At 39.9% G+C, this 21,191-nt stretch overlaps 1 protein-coding gene across 1 annotated transcript in view; it reads right to left on the reverse strand.

Annotated features, from left to right (window-relative positions):
- SNTB2 (syntrophin beta 2) overlaps positions 1–21,191 on the reverse strand; it is a 110,196-nt gene that overhangs the window by 25,472 nt on the left and 63,533 nt on the right. Inside the window, exon 3 of the mRNA XM_031950086.1 lies at positions 7,543–7,753. Coding sequence (XP_031805946.1) covers positions 7,543–7,753 — 211 coding nt within the window. The remainder of the gene's footprint in view (positions 1–7,542; positions 7,754–21,191) is intronic.

Here is a 21,191-nt window from a genome sequence, read left to right on the forward strand (position 1 = left end):
ATATTTTGGAGAATATAGGGCTTCTTTTTATTATTAACCATACTGTGGTATAAACCTATGGTGAATCTTAAATTTAGTTTCCTAGGTCTTGCTATCAAGTAAGCCTGGATCAATGTTCTCAGAACTGCAAACTTCAGGAAGGTGAGGGAGGAAGAGAAAAGGTTTGGAAGTCAGAATTTTTAAAAAATGAATCTTTAAAATTGTCTCTATATGTAATTAGGGGGAAATAAAATAGTATTTTAAAAATATGATGAAGCTGGGGGAGGAAAGAAATAACTATAAATTTGATGTTTTCCCAAACTACAGATCTAGGAGTGTTTTGTTTTTTTTTAAACAAACACAGATACTAACAATTCTCATGGTGATGGCTTTTTAAGATTTACAAAGTACTCTCCTCAAAATAATCCGCTGAAGTACATAGCATTAATGATTGTTGAGTATCCAGTCTATGGATGAATAAACTGAAGTAAAGATTTGCCTTGCCCAGACTCACAGAGCCAGGAAAGGTGTCAGAACCAGAATTTGGAACCAGGTCTTTTGACTTCATGTCTTTTACCACTGCCTCAAGCCATCAAGTCTAATTAAAAATGCTCCCTCTGTCGTTTTTTTTGGTCCTGCCCTAACGAGTTTCATTTAGTTAAAGAGTTAATGTTCACCCAAAAGCCTTTATTTATTCTTAAAATGTGTAACATCCTAAGAAGGAAAACATGAAAAAACAAAATTTCTCAGCTCACAAGAAAAAAATTATCAAGCTAGTAAAAAATTACAAAAAAAATTTGGAGAGAAGATTGAGGTAGTCTAAAGTATATGTCTTTGAAACACCTAAATTCAGTTTATTCCATTAAAAATGGTGTCTAGAAAGTATTTGTCAATTACCAATGGAAATGATGTCCAGCTTGAGGACAAAGAATGATTTTAATCAGGTAAATCTGAAGAAGAAGAAGTAATAATTGCTAGGCCCTTCAGAATCTAAGTATTTGTTTCTCTTTAACACTGGAGTGGGACAAATGAACACCCGAGCATTTCAGGTCTCTGTTTACAAGTACGTGATAAGTGCAGATGCTCCCTCACGTGTCCAGGTCACAAACTTTCCACACCCCAGGACACATTTCTTCAGTTTCCCTCAATGCCCTCCTTTGCTGCCCCAGTGTCGCCACCCCGGCCGGCCTCAGAAGACCCGCCAGTGTCACCATCCTCAGGAGCTGGATGGTGTCGCCATCCCCCGACCAACCCGTCCTTCAGAGCCTTTTAGACTTTCACAACCTGCCGTCTACCAGAATAATCCGAGTATAGGCTCACCTGGGAAACGCAGTACTTGAGTGTGACTTAAACACAGAAGTGTCGCCATTTAGAAAATGAAGTTCTGGTTACTTGCACTTCTTGTTTAACTGTTCAGCCACGTCCAAGTCTTTGTGACCTCTCGGACCTTAGGCCTTCTTGGCAGATACACTGATAAGGCCGGCCATTTCTTTCTCCAGCGGACTGAGGTCGGAGTTTGTGGCTAGCCCAGGATCACACAATTAAAAGTCTAAGCAAGTCTGAATTGGATCCAGTGTTCCATCAAACTAAACCACCTACCTGCCTTCTTAATTATCCTAGGCACTCTTATTTCTTGATAAAGCTACTTTTGCCTTGCCTTATCACTATCATTCAATTAAAATGCGGATTGTCATTCAGAACTTATGCCCCGTGCTTAGGGCAGTTCAAGGGCTCAATAAAGTAAGTTTCTAACTGAACAAAGAGATATTAACGTTGGCATTTAGCTTGCATGTCTTACAATACCTATACACACTTATATATTTGGCCATGTGATTGTTTATTAGTAAATGCTATTGAAGAAAACTATCTATTAGAAGTAAAGCAGAGATAAGACAATTACACCTCTTTTTAAGTCCTTTAACACAAAATCTCAATTTCTTGGGTAATGCTTTGAAATTTTTGGTCAACTCTAGTGTATTATAGAGAAAATAATAAAAAACTAATGAAACCATAAACCAATCATGAATTTATATACACATTGAAGAAGAAAATTTCCATCATTTAGAGTTCAAGAGCTTTTAATAGTCTGAAATGAAGACAACTATCGGCTTTAATAAAATCAATGTAAAAGCTTAAACAGATGGTCATATAATGCAATAATATAAAAATGTTACAATATAGAAATTTTTTGTGTATCTCTATCTTGTAGGAAGCAAGCACATTACAAAATCCTTCAGAGCGAGGAAAGAAACTCAGAATGATTAAAGATTTTTTCATTTTATTGTTTTTCCCCTTTTGTTCTGATTTTTCTTTCATAATATGACTAATATGGACATTTTTTAAAAAAAGATTTTTTCACTTTACAAATGGAAAAGTAGTAAGAGCTCTAAAATAAAGAATTGGAAAGAGAATCAATGGCTTAGCATAAAAAACCAAACCTCCTGAAAATTAGGATGGATCAAATAGAAGTAAATGAATCTATGAGACATTAAAAAGCATTAAAACAAAGTCATAAGACTGAAGGGAAAAAAATAGAAGAAAATATAAGTTATCTCATAGCAAAAGTGATGACTGGTTTAGAAAACATATTGAGGAGAGAAAGTTTAAGAATCATTTTACCATCTGAAAATCATAACCAAAAAAGGATCCAAGACATCATGTTTTAAGAAATCTTAAAACTGCCCAGATCTCTCAGAATGTGAAGGCAAAGAAGAAATAGAAAGAATCCATTGATCATCTTCTGAAATAAATCTTAAAATGAAAACTCCCAGGAATATTACAGCCAAAATCCAGACCTTCCAGGCCAAAGAAAAAATATTGGAAGTAGCCAAAAAGAAAGAAATCAAGTAACAAGGGGCCAATTAGGATCACAAATGATTTAAAAGCTTTCATTATAAAGGAGCAGAAAGTTTAGAATATTCAATTCCAGGAAGCAAAAGGTATAGTTTTACAACCATAATGACTGATAAAAGCTAAGTATAATCTATTGGTGAGGTGGGAGACCAGGGGAGAATGTATCTTTATTGAAACAGATTATTCCCAAGCATTCCCGATGAAAAGACCAGAGCTGTGCAGAAACTCTGAAGTGCAAACACAGAAGATAAACATAAAAAGACAAACAGGAAGGGGCAATCATAAGGCTAAACAAGAACAAAAGGTTCCATTTTAATTTAATATAGGGAGCTGATTGATACACATGCTCCTTCTGAATCCTATCATCATCAGGAATCACAAAGGAGCTTTCATTTAATTAGATATGAAGTCTGGGGATTGTTGTTATCTTGTGATGATCTTAAAAGAAGATTGTAAAGAAAGGAGAAGATGAACATGGAGGGGGGCGGAAAAAAAATTTTTTAAATGAGGTGCATAAGTATAAGTCTATACAAACACTGAAGGGATAGGAGACATGGATGACACTTGAACCTCAACTCTCCTCTGAACTAGTCATAAGAGGAAAGCTTTCCCCTACACACAAACACACATAATGAGCTGAGATCAGAAATCCATTTCATTCAACAGGAAAATAAGAGGGAAAGGAGTTAGAGGAGAAGGGATTGGAGGGAGGATAGATGAACAGATGGATCAATCCTCAGCAAAATGAACTTGAAGCATGTACAAAAACATGTATAAACCTTTTGTGTGGTAGCAAAGACCTAGAAACTAAGGGGAGGCAAGTGCCTACCCATTAGGAAATGGCTGATCAAATTAAGGTATATGAAAGTGATGCGATACTGTTGTGCTGTAGAAATAGTAAAGTTTCAGAGTTATATAAACTGATGTAAAGTGAAGTGAGCAGAATCAGGAGAGCAACTGATACAATAAAAAGAATAATGTAAAGAAAAAAACTTTGAAAAACAGTCATTGTAAGGGACAGAGGACAGAAGTCTTTACAGAGGGGTAAAAGAATCAGAGTATGGAAACAGACATGTTCTTTTTGTTGGATATAACCAATGCTGGAATCTCTTTTACTCAACTAAATATCTATAACAAATTTTTTTTTTTAAATTTCTATTTCTATTTGGGAAGGGGGTGAGAATGAAGGTCTTTGATAATCAAAAAATATATATTTTTTAATCTTCTCATTCACACACATACACACACACACAGTCAGGATACAGCTAAGAAGTGTTAAATATCTGAGACCGATTTGAACTCACATCTTCCTGACTACAGGGCTGGTGCTCTATCCACTGTGTTACCTAGCTGCCCCCCGAAATTGTTTTAAAAAGAGATATTGCCTCCTAGGGAAAATGGGACCTTTCCACCTGACTTGAAGTTAAAATATTTTACTGTTTCTCCCCCATTAAACTGTAAACTCCTTGAGAACAGGAATTGTGAGACTCTTCTATTTGTAACCCCAGCACCATGCTTTGTACATCACAAGCTTTTACTACTAAATGTTTTATTGAAACATTTATTTATATCATTTTACATTGAGACCCCTTTATATCCATACAATATGACTGTATCAAGCACTTAGATAATTCAGAAAGAAACCTAGATGATAAGGGGAATTTGGTTGCCAAGGCTTGTGTATCTGGTAAAAGAGAAAGGACCCAACCATCTCCAATAAATGCTCTCTGAGAGATGCAGAAGGGTTTACTGGGCCAGGTGTGTACCCAGCCTGATCATATCTTTACAAGTCCACTTTTGTCTTTTGAGAATTTTACAAGCTATCAATAGCAATTATGACTGACCACTGGTGCCAGGAGATTATTTCACTTGGTGAAGTGAGCAACAACAGACTGACAATAAAAACCAACAGGGATTTTCAGGATCCTCTGCCAATCAGGACAGGAAACACCTTTCATGGGTCACTGAGTCTGGAAGAACCTGTTTAGGATTGTTATGTTTTTGTTTTGTTTTCCAGAAAACGATATTTTTAAATATAAATGTGTTTTATAAAATTGATGTTATAGTGCTTACCTCGCAATGGGTGAGGGAGAGGCTGGAGAAAGGGAGAGAATTTGGAACTCAAAAAATAATCAAATAAACATATATAAAAGAAATAAGTGTTTGTTCAAAACTGGGTCAGGCAAATATCACTTGACAGTGAACAGAAAACAATCAGTCTGACTCTCAAGGAAGCTGACCTGGGGCCTGACTAGATAGGAGAAAACACACTGTAAATCCAGAGGCTCTGCGGAAACTAGCCAGGGCTATGGGGCTGGAGCTAAGGTCACAGGCTGCACTGGAAATTCAGCATGAGAAGGAATTTGGCACAGATCTTGGGACTGCATTGAAACTTTAAGCAGCACTATCTCAGGAACAACAAAAAGCTGACAGAAGCTTTTGGAAAGGAAAAGAGGGAACGCTCACTAATCCAAAAGGAAGCAGAGAAGGAATCAAGTACATTCAATACCCCCCAAGACTGTCTGTACTTCCTTTGGCAGAATAGCCCCACCAGCTCATATTGCTAGGGCTAAGATCAAGTTTCACTCTTTAGGAAAATGAATGACCCAAGTTAACCTGGATTTCAAAATCCTTACCAGCTTGGCCCTTTGTAAATGAGTGTTCCAACCAGAAACTTTGCTCGAGACTTGTTGGATATGGATCCAGGGGAGAATCTACAAGGCTCAGGGAACACCAAGCCCGATTCCACACCCCCAGGGATTCCCAACACAGAACTAATGAAAGAGGAAATCACGACTGAGAAGGAGGCACAGAGATATTTTGAACAATAACAGTGTTCTCTATGCAGTTTAATTCATTTGGAGACAGACATGAGTCACCTTCAGTGTCTCTGCCCCCCACCCCCTCCGAGGGACTGGACCCAAACAGTAAACACTCAGGATGCAAAGAAACCTACAGCTGTGTGCAGCACAGTCAAGGATGAAAAACTTGTCAGAAACACCTATGAAAGGGATGTTTCCAAAGTCCGGATCTTCCTTTGACAACTGTCCAAGATCCCTGGCTCAGCCAACAATTCAGATGACTCCTTGTCCTCAAGAGCAGCTTACAGGAACTTTCTCAAGTTGTCAGACTATTCTACAGGAATGTGTGGAAAAACTATCAACAGCTTCAAGAAGGGCAGAAATCTTTCCATCTCTCTCAATCACAATGAAAAATATAAAATGTGCCTGTTTCAATAGGCTACCTTTTCCCAATGTTACCACTCGAGTCAAGGAAACAGAGTTACTTAACCTTGTAGAAAAAAAGGTTTCAGATTAAAAAAGAGATATCTGGTTGCTCTTTCTTTATGGCTTTAAAATGATCAGGACCTAAAAAAAGCCGTTGTGACAAGATTTCTTAAGCAAGATCTTACTTAGATTATCATTTATTTGACAAGTAAAATTTTAAAATGTGTTTTCCTGTGTGAAATATGATAAAGGATATTTTTCCAGGCTGGAACAATAAATGTCACCATGTAGTTTAAAGTAAAAGAAATGAGCAAAGTGGGAGAATAGCTTTGAAATCTTTACTGTGCAACTGAACGCTGGGATGGATTCCGTAAATAAATGACAAATGAACAGTACTCAAAACTCAGCCAGCTTTTATTAAAAACAGCCTACAAGGTCATAGATTTGAGCTGGTGGGGTCTTTAGAGGACATCTCACTCAATTTCACATACCTAATTAGTAACTGGAGACTTGGAGTGACTTGTCCAAGGTGCCTGGGTAGTAAATATCACCCAGATCATCTGACTCCAAGTCCCAAGATATTTCCGCTGCATCTGCTCTTTATATTTAAAAATATTTTTACTTATGCCTTTTGTTTTTATATCTCAGTTACCTACCAAACTGCCCTCCAGAATGCCACATATTCATCATTTTTTTATTGCATAATATCACATTACATTCACATGCTGCATTTTTTTCCAGCCTTTCTCCAAGCAATGGGAAACCACTAAGATTCCAGTTCCATGTGCCCACAACAAAAGCTGCTATGAATGTTTTGGTACAGATATACATACATACATATCTATATTATGTCTATGTATCTATGTAAACGTGTGTAAGCATGTGTGTGTAGTAACTGAATAACTTTGCTGTTCCACTAATAGTGCCTAACACCCTGCCTGCCTATGTTCTTTCAGCACCATTATCCCTGTTTACTACCATATTTGCACAGAAAAAGGTAAAACCTTAAGATTTTAAAAAATTTACATTTCTCTATTAGTGATATTGAGTATATTTTAAGAATTTAACTTATATTTTTCAAACTTTTTTCCAAATTATTCATATTCTTTAATCATTTAGCTATTGGGGAATAGCTCTTGAAGTTTTTTTTTGGTCAATCCCTTATTTATTTTGAATATCAGGTTTTTATTGATAATAATTGATACAAATAATCTTGTCCTTGAGTAGAAAATGCATTAACATGACTTTATTCACTCTAGTTTACCCTTCTGGTAGAGATGATAATACACAGTGAAAGAGACCAAAGTGAAACAGAAATATAGAGATGGAGGAGAAGCCAAGAGTCCAAGTCCCTGTCTTCAATAACTAATGCATGGGCTTTATGTAAATATCAGAGACACTTGGAATAAAACATTTCAAAACCCTAAGCTTCAGTGCAAAAAGTTCTCTATTAATCAGCCCGCTGGCCCCCATCTCAGCCTACCTGCTCTGCCAGCCAGGCGATGTGTTTGACCTCCTTGCTGCCTCCTGCTGTACAGGTAGCACCAAGCATGGTGTTGAGTTCAGCCAACACCTGTGGGAGGAGAGCCATGATGTTGGTGTGGATTGCTATGAACCACGAGTGGGCGGTTGCAGTGTCCTTGCAGCGAAGGATTAAAGTATTTCTGCTATCAGGAGAATGGAGTTCTATCAATCTGTGTGGGGGGAAAAAAGTGAGAAGTAAGTTAGAAAGCACCAAGCCTGATAAGATCCATCTTAAAACGACCTCAACATTCTGAGAACTGAGAGATACTATTTCCGGATTTCCCCAAGGGGCCCCTTTTCTCAGAAAATCCACATATGCAAAAACAAATATTCAAAAGACCAACTATAATTATGCTTCTGTTGGAGATGTCGGGGACAGTTATTAGGAAGGCATTTATTATTGTTTACATCATTATTTATCATGTGATACTGTCTGACTGTCTCTACAAGATGTGAAAAGTTTACCTATCAAAATATAGGCATGTTGTAAACAATGAGATAATCCTTTTAAAATATTTACAAGACTTCCAGTGTACCTGCCAAATAGGGAACAATTTTCCTGAGTGGCAAGAAGTCTTTTGTGAAACAATCTTAATACTATTTTCTAATCTTGGGGATTTTTTTTTTTAAAAATTCATTATTAATTTACATTTTTAAAAATTTTAAGTTCCAAATTCTTTCCTTCCCTTCAGGCCCTCCTCCAAGCAATTGAGAAAGCAAGCAACATATCATTTATTCAAATGAAATCATGCAAAGTCTATTTCCATATTCTCCATGTTGGTGAAAAAATTCTTTAATGATATTTTAAAATAATAGATTACCACTGATTAAATATTTTAATGAGCTATCAACAATGCTAAAGCAACAGGCAAGATGCCTAGTGCTATGAACATTTATTTTTATCTAACAATTTAAAAAAATTATATGATGTAATCTATGTGATAGATTGACTAAACACTTTTACTATAACTGAATAAACTATTTCCACATCAGTTTAAGAATTCTGGGTTAATATTTTGGACAAAGCTCCTCTCTAGGGGAGGATAACTGAAGAGCGAACATTGCAAAGACAGTAATTCATTCTAACACCGTTTATACATCTTTCCAAAGAGAAAGCTCTGGGTCTTTCTTCCCCAAGGCCAGACCTTCCCTCTGTGCCCTCAGTCCCCTATGCTATTTTATCTTTTTTTTTTAATTTTTATTTTTTTATTATAACTTTTTATTAACGGAGCTCATGCCTGGGTAGTTTTTGAACATTATCCCTTGCAATCACTTCTGTTCCGACTTCTCCCCTCCCTCCCTGCACCCCCTCCCCAGATGGCAAGCAGTCCTATACAAGTTAAATATGTCACAGTGTATCCTAGATATAGATAGATATGTGTGCATAACCGAACAGTTCTCTTGTTGCACAGGGAGAATTGGATTCAGAAGGTAAAAAAAACCTGGGAAGAAAAACAAAAATGCAAACAGTTTACATTCATTTCCCAGTGTTCTTTCTTTGGGTGTAGTTACTTTTGTCCATCATTGATCAACTGAAACTGAGTTAGATCTTCTCTCTGTCAAAGAAATCCACTTCCATCAGAATACATCCTTATACAGTATCGTTGTTGAGGTACATAATGATCTCCTGGTTCTGCTCATTTCACTTATATGCTGTTCTTCCTAAAAGAACCTCCTCCTCTCCCTTGTCTCTTCTCTGTCTCTCTTATCTCATCTTCAATCTCCTATTCACTGGCCCTTTTCCTGCCAACTACAAACTTGTCCAAATCTGCCCTTCCTTCTCACCCTGAAAAAATCCTTTTCTCTGAGCCATGGCTAGGAATATTTGCAATTAGAAAAAAGCCTTTGGAAGGGCAGAGACAGCCTCTCTCTGCCCTCTCACCCATGGGCTTGAATGGGGGGGGGGGGGGGGGAGAGGAGCTGAGGCTTGCAAAAGACGGGGCTGGAGTCCCAGGTGGGAGGCCAAGCCCAGGGTGAGCTAGACAGCCAAGGCCGTCCCATGCCCAGGTCACCTCCAGAGCTCAGCCCCCACAGGAGCTGGGTCTGACCAATCCAATCCCTCCCCAAAATGCTTCCCTAGAAATCAGCCTTGCTTCTCCTCCGCTTCTCTGTTGCTGGGGTTTCATGTTGTTGAAGACCAGCTCCTCCCTGGCATCTGCGGCACGCTCCTACCTGGGGATGGACACCTTCCCCTGCACAGTGGGGACACAAATAGGGGCTCTCCTGGGCCCCTAAAAGTCTTCCGAGTGGCTGCCACATTTTACAGGAAATCTTTCTGAATATCCAGCTGACCTTCCTCATCTCTGTACCCTTTCTGTTGTGCGTTAACCAATGCTAACTCCTAGCTAAGCCTCAGGAGAGGCTGGCCAAGTGCTTGATAGCTGCTAACTCACTTAATCAGGAGGTGCTTCCTTCATCACTACTTGTGGTGGCCATCTCTGACCCCACTTGAAGTTTTCTTGGCAAAGCATCACAGGAGTTGGCCATTTCCTTCTCCATACAGTTGAGGAAATGGAGGCAAACGGGGTGAGCGACTTGCCCAGGGTCACACAGCCATACGTGCCTGAGGCCAGATTTGAAATCAGGGAGAGTTCTCCTGACGCTCGGCCTGGTGCTCCCCCCAAGAGCTGTCCCTGTTTAGCCATGAGTAAAGGGGGCTCAGAGTGGCTCCCTGTCCAGCCCCCCCACCTCCCACAGCCTCTAAGCTCCCAAGAGCAGGGCTGTTTGTCATCTGTCCTTGTGCACAGATCATGTCATCTGGAACACAGGAGATGTTTAATAAATCCTTGTTGACTGACAAGTCAACCTTAACAAGTCCAAAATGAAACTCCTCCCTTTTACAGCCAAACCTGTGACTCCTCCCTTGGTTCCTCAGGACTCCACAAGTCCTGCCGTCCTCCTGCTTGCCGGGGACAGGAGGCAGCTCTGACTCATATCCTCCCTCGGTCACTTGCCAAGTCTGGGGCCTACTCCCCTGATCTCCTTTCCACTCATCCAGCCACTGCCCTTCCTCCCAATTGATCTGGAGTACAGAAACAACCTCTTTGGGCTCCCCAAATCAAGTCTTGTTCTTCTCCAATCTATTCTTCACATGGGGGCTGAAGAATCTTCCTAAGGCACAGATCTGCCATTTTTTGTCTTCTGCTCAAAAACCATGAGTGATTTCCCATTGCCTGGCACTTACAGCTTTCCACAATCCAACCCAGCCTACCTTTCTAGCCTTATTTGACACCTTCCCTTCCCTTTCAGATATTCCCTGTTCTAACCAGAGTGACCACTAAGCCGTCCTCCAAGCCCTCCTTAATTTCTGCCTTTTAGTATTCTCCAAGGATGAGCTCAAACGCTCCCCAGTCTGTGAAGCTCTCTCTCTTACCACCAGGTCCTGGTGCATTGTCCTCCCCCTTCCTTATGTTATATGTGATACCTGAGCTTTTTGGATGCTCAACACTTAGGACAATGAAGCACATGGTAGACACTCCATAAACATCTGCTAAATTGAATTTAATCTGGCCACAAAGCCTAGGGAAGGGCTGGATACACAGAAGACCCTAAATGGAGGCCCATCTTATTTGGGAACATTTGACTCAACTATCCAAATGGGCTGACAAAGTTATGGAGCTGCAAAAATGCCTGGATACTATAACAGAGTGAGAATCTGATCACTAGAAAGCTTCTTAAATCCTTCCTCAGAATTTATCCATTTTAACTGAGAAGAAATCTGTGTTCCTGGCCTGAAGAAAATTAGTACAAATTTATTGAGAAGAAAAGTAAAGTCTCAAACTCATGGGTTTTTTGAAAATCAGCTTATAAGTACAAGATGGCAGCTAAGGGAAACAGTAGATACAGCCCTGGGCTTGCAACCTAGAAGTTAAAATTCAAGTTAAACAAGTTAAAATCTGCTTCAGACACTTACTAGATATGTGACCCTAGGGATGTGTTAATCAGTCTGCCTCAGTTTCCTCAACTGCAAAATGGGAATAAAAATACACTCTACCTCCCAGGATCATTGTAAGAGTTAAATGAGATAATATTTATATAGTCTGAGCACTTTAGGTATATAGTAGGTACTATATAAATGCTAATTGTTGTTGTTAGATGAGCAGGGGCATGAATACACAAAAGGAAAAAAAGGGTACCAAACTCCTTTTTGTGAGGTAAATATGGTCCCTCAAACCCATGGAAATTTGTAAAGCAAAAGAGAACCATCCCCATTATCACTGATGAATAATGATAAAAAACATCTGAAAGACATTTTTTAACAAAGAGAATAGCACAATATTATCAAAAAATTGTTCATTATGATCCACTTGGACTTATAACAGGGATATAAATGAATCAGCATCTAAAATATAATTAGGGTAGTTCAATAACAGCCAAATCAACAAATAAAAAAAGCATTTGTGGTTAAAAAAAAATCAAGAAGTATAAAAATGGAAGGACTTTTCCTTAAAAAGATAAAAAACAATAACCTAAAGCCAAGATTGTCCATTATTTGTAAAGAAGAAACACTGGAAATTTTCCTGAGATCAAACAAGAAAGCTTACTGTCTCTACTGTTATTTGATTTAGTACTTGAAATACTAACTATATAAGAAAGAAATTGGAGAATAAGCATTCACAAATAGGAGAGAAAATTATCCGTTTGTGAGCAATACAATATACTTAGAAAACCCTAAAGAATCAACAACAAAATCTAGTCAGGTGAGGCAACTATTTCTGCAAGGTAACAGCATACAAACAAATAAATCAATGTCCTAATAAGATTTCTAAATATTAACAATAGAAGCCAAGAGGGAAAGAGGAAAATTCTATTTCAGTTACTACAAAGACATAAATATCTATAAAGTACGTTTTTAAGACAAAGAGGACAATTGTATCAATACAACTATGAAACAATATTTATAAAAATACATGAAAATCCAAATAATTGGAGGAAAACTCAACTCTTTATGACACACAGTTATAAACATATGTCATAGGGCATATAATCATAGACAAGGGATGCTTGGGCATCATCATCTTACTACAAAGAATAAAAGGAGAAAACAAGCAGCATTTCAGTAAAGAGTGCCAGCATATCAACAAAGTGTGAGAGGATACATAAGAACAAAGTTTTCAAAAGAAGAACCTCAAACAATCAACAAGCATATGTGAAAAATCTTCAAAATCACTAGAGAAATGCAAATTAAAACAACTCTGAAACATCACTTCACACCTATCAAACTGGCAGTGATAAAAGATGGAAAAAGCCCATGTTGGAGGAGCTGTGGGAAGTCAGGCACATTAATTCACTATTGGTAGATCTGTGAACTGGCACAAAAATGGTTCTAGAAAGATACTTGAAATTGTGTGAGAAGAAGTACTGACTGCTTATACCCTATAATTAAACAGTCCCAATACTCCATTAATACTCCAAAAAGGTCAATGTCAAAAAAAAAAAAAAAAAGATCCTCCATGTATGAAAACACGGCAACATTATTTACAATAGCAAGATGCAAGAAACAAATGATCTGTCAAAAGATAGAAGAACGGCTCAACAAATTGTTGTATTTGAGTAGGAAGGAATGTTATTGTAGGAAAGGATAAATATGAAGAAATCAAAGAAACATGGAAAGACTCATGAAGTCTCTGGTAAACAAAAAACAGAGGTAACAGAACAATATATTCAACTACAATATTGTCAATGTAGACACCAGAACACAAAAATACTTACACCAGATACAAAGGACAATGTTAGTTCTATATTACTGAGGCTAAAATACACATCCTTTCTGTTTACAAATAGCAATATAAATGGCAGGCAGCCCCATTTATCAAAACTAATTTATTCAGTGATTTTTGCTTAATTGTCTTATTTTTATGGGAAGATACTTATGATAGTGGTAGTTGTGGGGAAGGGCAAAATCAGTACATTTTTTTCAAAAGCAATATAAGCATGACCCAGATGATAGAGAAACAGGGGAGGATAGTAGAGGGAACATCTGAATTAAAGTAATGAAGACAAAGGGGAAGAGTGTCGGCTCTAATATATAAAACTTATGTTAGCAGGAGCAGAAATGTTGCTTAACCTTACCTCAGCTTCTTGACACTTATAACAGCAGCAAGGAATGCATGCATTATTGACCCTCAGGATATGAGGATAATACCTTACAAATTCTGGTTTTTTTGATCCTGAGATTTTCTTAAGATAGAAACTCCAGTAGGAAGGCCTCCTTCCACCAATTAAGATTGGCAGTTTTAATGCTTAAACAGCTTAAATGTACTCTATAAAAGTGAATTACTGTTAATAGGAGCCCCATCTTAAGCTAATCTGTTTGGGATCAGTCGGGTTTTAGAAGTCCACCACTTAGATGTCTGGTGGTCCAAGAATGCTGGAGGGCTCATCAGCTATACTCTCCACCACCACCAGGAAACATCACACACGAGATTGCTATAGCTTCAGGGCTCAAACACGCCGGTACCCTCTGGCCATAGGGCTGGCACTCCTCTCCAGAGAGAAAGGACCCTGTCATCGCACGTCCTGCTGGGCAGCCTCTTACAGCTTTCCTTGCATTTTTCCTCCTCCATCAGAGTAAGCTCCATGAGGACAGGGAGTGCCCTTCCTTTCTTAGCTGCATTTCAGGTATAGCTCCTCATTCTGAAGAGGGCCAGAGACAGAGGGTTCCATCTCCATTTCTGAATGAACAAGATGAAGCGAGGGAGAATAGTCTAGCTCTTCCTCCTTTCCCACCAGTGGACAAATATCACTCTATTAACTACTGGGCCTTTATTAAGTGCCCCCAAGGAGCCAGGCCTGTGCATGCAAGGCGGGGAAGAAGAAAACTACTTAAGCAGCTCGGGGGTGAAGGGCCCTCCATCTAAGTAAGGCAGAAACTTCGGAACAGGCCTGCCAAAAGCTGGGCAAGAAAACAAGTTCCACTAATGAAAAAAAAAATCAAATTAAGGTGGCCTAGCTGTACCAGATCAAAAATTATATTATAAAGCAGTAGTTGCACCAAAACCATTTGTGGTATTGGCTAAGAAATAGACTAGCTGATCAGTGGAATAGGTTAGGTTCAAAGGACAAAATAGTCAATAACTTTAATACTCTAGTGTTTGACAAACCAAAAGATTTTGGGATAAGAACTCACTGTTTGACAAAAACTGCTGGGAAAACTGGAAATTAGTATGGTAGAAACTAGGCATGGACCCACACTTAATACAATACACCAAGATAAGATCTAAATGGATTCATGATCTAGGCATAAAGAATGAGATTATAAATAAATTAGAAGAGCATAGGATAGTTTACCTCTCAGACCTATGGAAGAGGAAAGAATTTATAACCAAAGAAGAGCTAGAGATCATTACTGATCACAAAATGGATAATTTTGATTATATCAAATTAAAAAGCCTTTGTACAAACAAAACTAATACAAAAAAGATTAGAAGGGAACCAATAAACTGGGAAAACATTTTTATAGTCATAGGTTCTGATAAAGGCCTAATTTCCAAAATATATAGAGAATTGAATCTAAATTATAAGAAATCAAGCCATTCTCCAATTGATAAATGGCCAAAGGATATGAACAGACAATTTTCAGATGAAGAAATTGAAACTATTTCTAGCCATATGAAAAGATTAATCAGAAAAATGCAAAATAAGACAACTCTGAGATACCACTACACACCTGTCAGATTGGTTAGAATGACAGAGAAAGACAAAGAATGGAGGGGATATGGGAAACTTGGGACACCGATACATTGTTGGTGGAATTATGAACTAATCCAACCATTCTGGAGAGCAGTTTGGAACTACGCTCAAAAAGTTATCAAACTGTGCATACCCTTTGATCCAGCAGTGTTTCTACTGGGCTTATATCCTAAAGAGATCTTAAAGAAGGGAAAGGGACCTGTATGTGCAAAAACATTTGTGGCAGGTCTCTTTGTAGTGGCCAGAAAGTGGAAACTGAGTGGATGCCCATCAGTTGGAGAATGCCTGAATAAACTGTGGTACATAAATATTATGGAATATTATTGTTCTGTAAGAAACGACCAACAGGATGATTTCAGAAAGGCCTGGAGAGACTTACATGAACTGATGCTGAGTGAAATGAGCAGGACCAGGAGATCATTATGTACTTCAACAACAATACTATATGATGATCAATTCTGATGGACGTGGCCAACAGTAATGAACTGAACCAGCTACACCCAGGGAAAGAACTCAGGGAAATAAGTATGAACCACTACACAGAATTCCCAATCCCTCTATTTTTGTCCACCTGCATTTTTGATTTCTTTCACAGGTTAATTGAGTACTATTTCAGAGTCCGATTCTTTTTGTACAGCAAAATAACTACTTGGACATGTATACATATATTGTATTTAATTTATACTCTAATATATTTAACATGTATTGCCCAACCTGCCATCTGGGGGAGGGGGTGGGGGAAGGAGGGGAAAAATTGGAACAAAAGGTTTTGCAATTGTCAATGCTGAAAAATTACCCAGGCATATATCTTATAAATAAAAAGCTATAATAAGAAAATTAAAAAAAAAAAAAAAAAAAAAAAAGAAGAAGAAGAAAACAAGTACACAAGCCTTGGGCCCCAAAATCCTGGAAGATGCCTTTCTCATTTTCCAATTCCAGGCATCTTCCTGGGCTATCCCCAGAGCTAGACTTCTCTCCCTTCTCATCTTCACTGCCATCAGTTCTCAGCCATGATCTGACCTTGTCCAAGAAGGCTCTCCCAATCTGCCTTTCTTCTGGGCTATCCGTAATCTGTCTGTTTATATCTCTTTGTACCTGGAGGTTTAGATGTGATCTCCCCGACTCCAGCACCATAAGTGGTTAGTGCTTGCTGACTTTACGATCAAAGGACCACAATTTGGGGATGGAAGCAGTCTTTAGAATACAAAGGGATCCAAGAATGTTTTCTAGGGAGACAGTGCTTGTGTATGGATTTAAAAGGACAAAAGAAAACTTTCTCTCAGCTTAAGAAGCTTAATACTGACTTAAATTTAAAACTCTAACCTTTACTTTATTGCCATTTGGACATACATAACATTCTTCATTATGCTTGTTTTTATTTTATTCCTTTTAATAGTAACTGTACTTAAATGACTGCTATTGCTGTTATAATCTTTAAGGAATGTTTCTTTATTAAAACTTACTAATAATTGTTAGAGGAAAAGTGTCTAATTTATGTAAAGAATCATATAATTTACATAACGAAAATGCAATCAATTGTATCAGAAACAAAATGCTGAGATTCTTCCTTTAAAGAATAAGAAACCTGAGCACATGATTGTTGAGTTAACAAAAGTGCATGTTACCCAGAACATGTAGTTCTTTGCTCATCAAACTAGGTACAGCACACTTATTTTAAGATTCTATCACCTGTCATCCAAAAGTTACCCTTGAAAAGCTCTCAGTTTCCTTGATAACTATAAAAAGTTTCTCGTGATTTTCAATGTAAAGTAAATCACTCCCTATGTTCTTCAGAAATATCAAGAATACATGTTTCATATAGTTAATATTTTTAAAAATGACCTGACAAGTCCTACTTCTCCTTGGGCATTCACTGCAGCTGAGTCATGGTTAAGACACACAGAAATCCAAGTGCTGACATCTCTTATAGGATGATTTATTTCCACTTGATTGGTTTGGCATTGGGTAACTTGCTTGACATCCTTCAACACAAATGCTCAAAATTCAGGCACAAACTTATGACAAGAAATTTCCTTCACCCCTCCCACTGCCCTACTTAGCACTAAATATAGGCATCAGTTTATCCTTCTTTTCAGATTTAACAAAGTTATTGAAAAAGGTTATAACTGAGTGAAGGAAGTAAAAAACAGGAGACAAATACATGCAAGAACTTTGTCTTGTTGAGTCATCCAGTTGTGAGCAACTCTTCGTGACCCCAGGAACCGTGGCTCACCAGTACTGCCACAGGGTCTTCCTGGCAGATACTGGTGGGGTTTGCCATTTCCTTCTCCAGTGGAAGAAGGCAAACAGGGGGAAGTGGCTTGCCCAGGGTCACACAGCTAGTAAGTCTCTGGGCCAGATTTGAACTCAGGTTTTCCCAGTGCTCTATCCCCCATGTGCCCCTACTGGAAAATGAATAGGGTATAAAAAGAGGTATCAATATAACTTTAAATAGGGAACATCTTTTTTTTTCCCCCCTGAGGCAACTGGGGTTAAGTGACTTGCCCAGGGTCACACAGCCAGGAAGTGTTAAGTGTCTGGGGTCAAGTTTGAACTCAGGTTCTCCTAACTTCAGGGCTGATGCTCTATCCACTGAGCCCCCTAGCTGCCCGGAACATTTTCTAACATGTTTGTTTGTTTTGACATGACATAAATTCTACATTCCCAAACATTAGGAATCTCAGTAATCAATTAACATGAAGAATGGGGCAAAAGCATTTGATTAAATGTCTGATCAAAGAGTTCAAAGTGTATGTATGGACTATGGGAGGGCTAACAATGAAAACTGTTTCTCTAGGCAGGTCTCCAATAATTACTTTAAAAAGTTTAAATGAAAATGATCTTGAAGTCGAAAATTTAATCACATAAAATACAAAGCTCCTTCATAAGCTTTTGAACATTTCTAGACTGACAGTAGGACCCAGAAGATCCCTCCTTCTAGAATGTAGCTCTAAAATTATTAGAGAATCACAGCAAAGTCTTTTTATTTTTAATAGTCTACCAGTGTTTTAAAAACACAGTTCAAATAAAATTGTACTAATAAATACACTATGGCAGTCTGCCAATCATGGCTGAGGCCCATAGGAGAGCAAAAGGAAGAAAGCGGGGAAGACAGCCACAGCATGAACAGTACTGGCTTTGGGCCAAACCACTGGGAATTTTCAGTAAACTGCAATTACATGTTGATCAGATGAATCAAGTTGTGGTCTAGGTACCCCAGAGCACCCCTGAAGTTTAGCTGCTCTGGGGTCCTGGATTTTCTTTGGCCTCCCAGACGCTTCCACAGCATTTATTCAATCAATCAAGGACAAATGCTGAGTCCAGTGGCTAGACTGGGAAGTTAACACTTTCACTGTAGTTTATCTATGGCACAAAGCCCAAATTATCTTTTGTATGGAAAGTATCCAGGGGGAAGATTATTGAGGCATCCTGTTCACGCCCAGAGAAAACAGCAGCACATTTCCAAAAGGCAGTTACTTGTATGAGAACACTGTGTTCCTTCTGAACTATACAGAATACTAAATAAATATACATTGCCCACAATAGTCATTGGCAAAAAACTGAGCTCCATTTTCTCTTAAACAAATCTCTCAACCTTGGAGTTAGCTTCTACTTTCCTAATGGGAAGCCCTTGTAAAAGTGCTTTAGAGGCACATGATACCGGTCTTGAAAACTGAAATTAGAGTGGGGACCAGAGAAAATTGGAAGAAACCCCTCATTTGCCTGATGCTTAATGATGTGTCTGAGATCTAGGAAGTGGAGCCATACAAAAAGAATAAAGGAAACTTTAAAAAAAAAAAATTCATCCCAAATCCCACATTTGGGATGAATAAAAGTGGATCACAATTTAAGTGAAGGCAGGAAGAAGCAGTCAGATGATTCCTGTGCTAGAAGACCTGGGACTGCGTGGGACTCCAGGCTCAGGGAGCAAGTCGGCCATCGCGGTCCTGAGCCCGGGACCAGCATCAATCCCACTCTGCTTGGCCCTCCCTGCTCACTCTCTCCTGTCCACACCAGCATCGGCCCGACAGATCCAAAGAATCCCTTCAAAAATAAAGGCAGTTAGGAGGGAAAGCAGAGTCCCAAGTGGGAAGGAAAGTGCCAGCCGGCCCGGAGTGGGAGGGCTGGAGCCCTCCTCAGGGTGCGGGCTGCCTGTCTCAGGGGGATTATTTGGCCCAGCAAGCACACGGAGGGAGAAGGAGCCTACGCTACCAACTGGCAGGCCCAGGCTCCTTCCACCTGAGAACTCAGGGAGCTGGTGCTGGGCGAGCGAGCCCCGAGGTCCCCAAGAGTTGGCGATGACTGACGCCCGGTGGGGCAGCCAGGTGGCCCGGGGACAGGGCCTGGGCCTGGAGTCAGGAAGACCAGAGTCCAACTTACACTTCCAAGCTGGGCAAGACGCTTAACCCCTTCTGCCTCAGTTTGCTAAGCCATAAGATGAGCCGGAGAGGGAAAGGGCAAACCACTGTACCATCTTGGCCAAGAAAACTCCACGGACAGTACAGATGGTGCTGCAGGGTCACAAGGAGTCAGTTGCATCTAAACAACTGAACCACCATAAATAAAAAGGTTCAAGTACTTCAGGTTAAAGGTGGACCCCCGCCGAGCAGGCCCTGGGAGGTCTGGCAGGAAAGGCCCCGTGGAAGAAAACTCCAGATCTGGGATCAGGAGTGACCCAAGCCTCAGCCCGAGGGTTATCATAAGCAACCACAACCGATGCCTCAGCTTCTCCAATGACCTCCTGCCCAGGGTTACAGTAAAGTCCCACAGGAATTTCAGAAAGTACTTTGCAATTCCCTGTAAAAAGTGATGTGCTCGTCCTCCTCATCAGGACCCACCTAAGGAGAGCTCCTGCCCAGGGTGGGAAGAGATCAGGTTTCTGAGCAGGAACACAGCTAATTCCCCAGAGCTGACACTAATGAACGTCCTGGTGACAGATGGCCTGCTCCCCCTTGAAGTGGGTCGCACCGCGAGGCTTTACCTTTAGCAGCTGCACTCAGCGTCAGGCCTTTTTGTCCTGTTTTAGACACACCTGAGCTTTAAGCTGAGGCGTCTGCAGAAGGTGGAAGGCTCAGGCCTGAATCCAATGGGGATTATGTTCCCTGGCGTGGGGAAAACTGAAGCGCAGGGTGAGCAGGCTGTCTCTCTCTTGGCTCCAGAAACTTCAGGAGCTCACAGCTGCCCTCTGGATGGGAAACTCCTGCCTCAGCAAACGGCCTTCCCCCATGGCGGCAGCCTCCTGCTCTCCTGTATTCCCATCCTGTCTCCCTCCCCCCCCACCACGGGGCTCTCCCTTCTCCCCCTCCTCTCCAGCTCTCAGAATCCCTAGCGTCCATGCTCTCTCCCACTTGAATCTCTCGGAGCCCCTTTCCTTCCCAGGACTCGCTGCCGAAGATTCACTATTTACACGTTCTATCTCCCTGGTAGACTAGACGCTCCTTGAGAGCAAGAACAAGTATGTACAATGCTGGGCAAAGTCGTCTGTATGTGCTGACAAATGCTAGGTGGACTGGAAAATAAATAATGTTGCTACATTATACAGGAAAGAAAATAAGCAGATGGAGAAAGCGTATGATTTGTTATTCTAAGAGTTTACTTTCAATATGGGAACAGAGAAGCACTGGGCTTTTCAACAGGTTAACAGAGGCAGAGCAGATACAGGCTGGCAAAGGGCTTGAATCTCTTATTGTCTCCATTCTACAGTTGAGGAAACTGAGGCAGAGGGTGGATGAGAGGCCTGATCAGGCCTGAGGCTGAATGTAAACTTAGGGCTAGTGTGCTATCCACAGCAGCCCCATACCTTTCCTAGCCACAGCTCCCTCCTCAGTATCCCTCCCAACTTGCCAAGGCCCACTCTCCCCCACCTCCTTGTAGCCCCCCATCTCCCGAGTTAAACCCATCTTTGGAAAGGTCTCC

This window comes from Sarcophilus harrisii, chromosome 2, assembly GCF_902635505.1.
Source record: "Sarcophilus harrisii chromosome 2, mSarHar1.11, whole genome shotgun sequence".
NCBI lineage: Eukaryota > Metazoa > Chordata > Mammalia > Dasyuromorphia > Dasyuridae > Sarcophilus > Sarcophilus harrisii.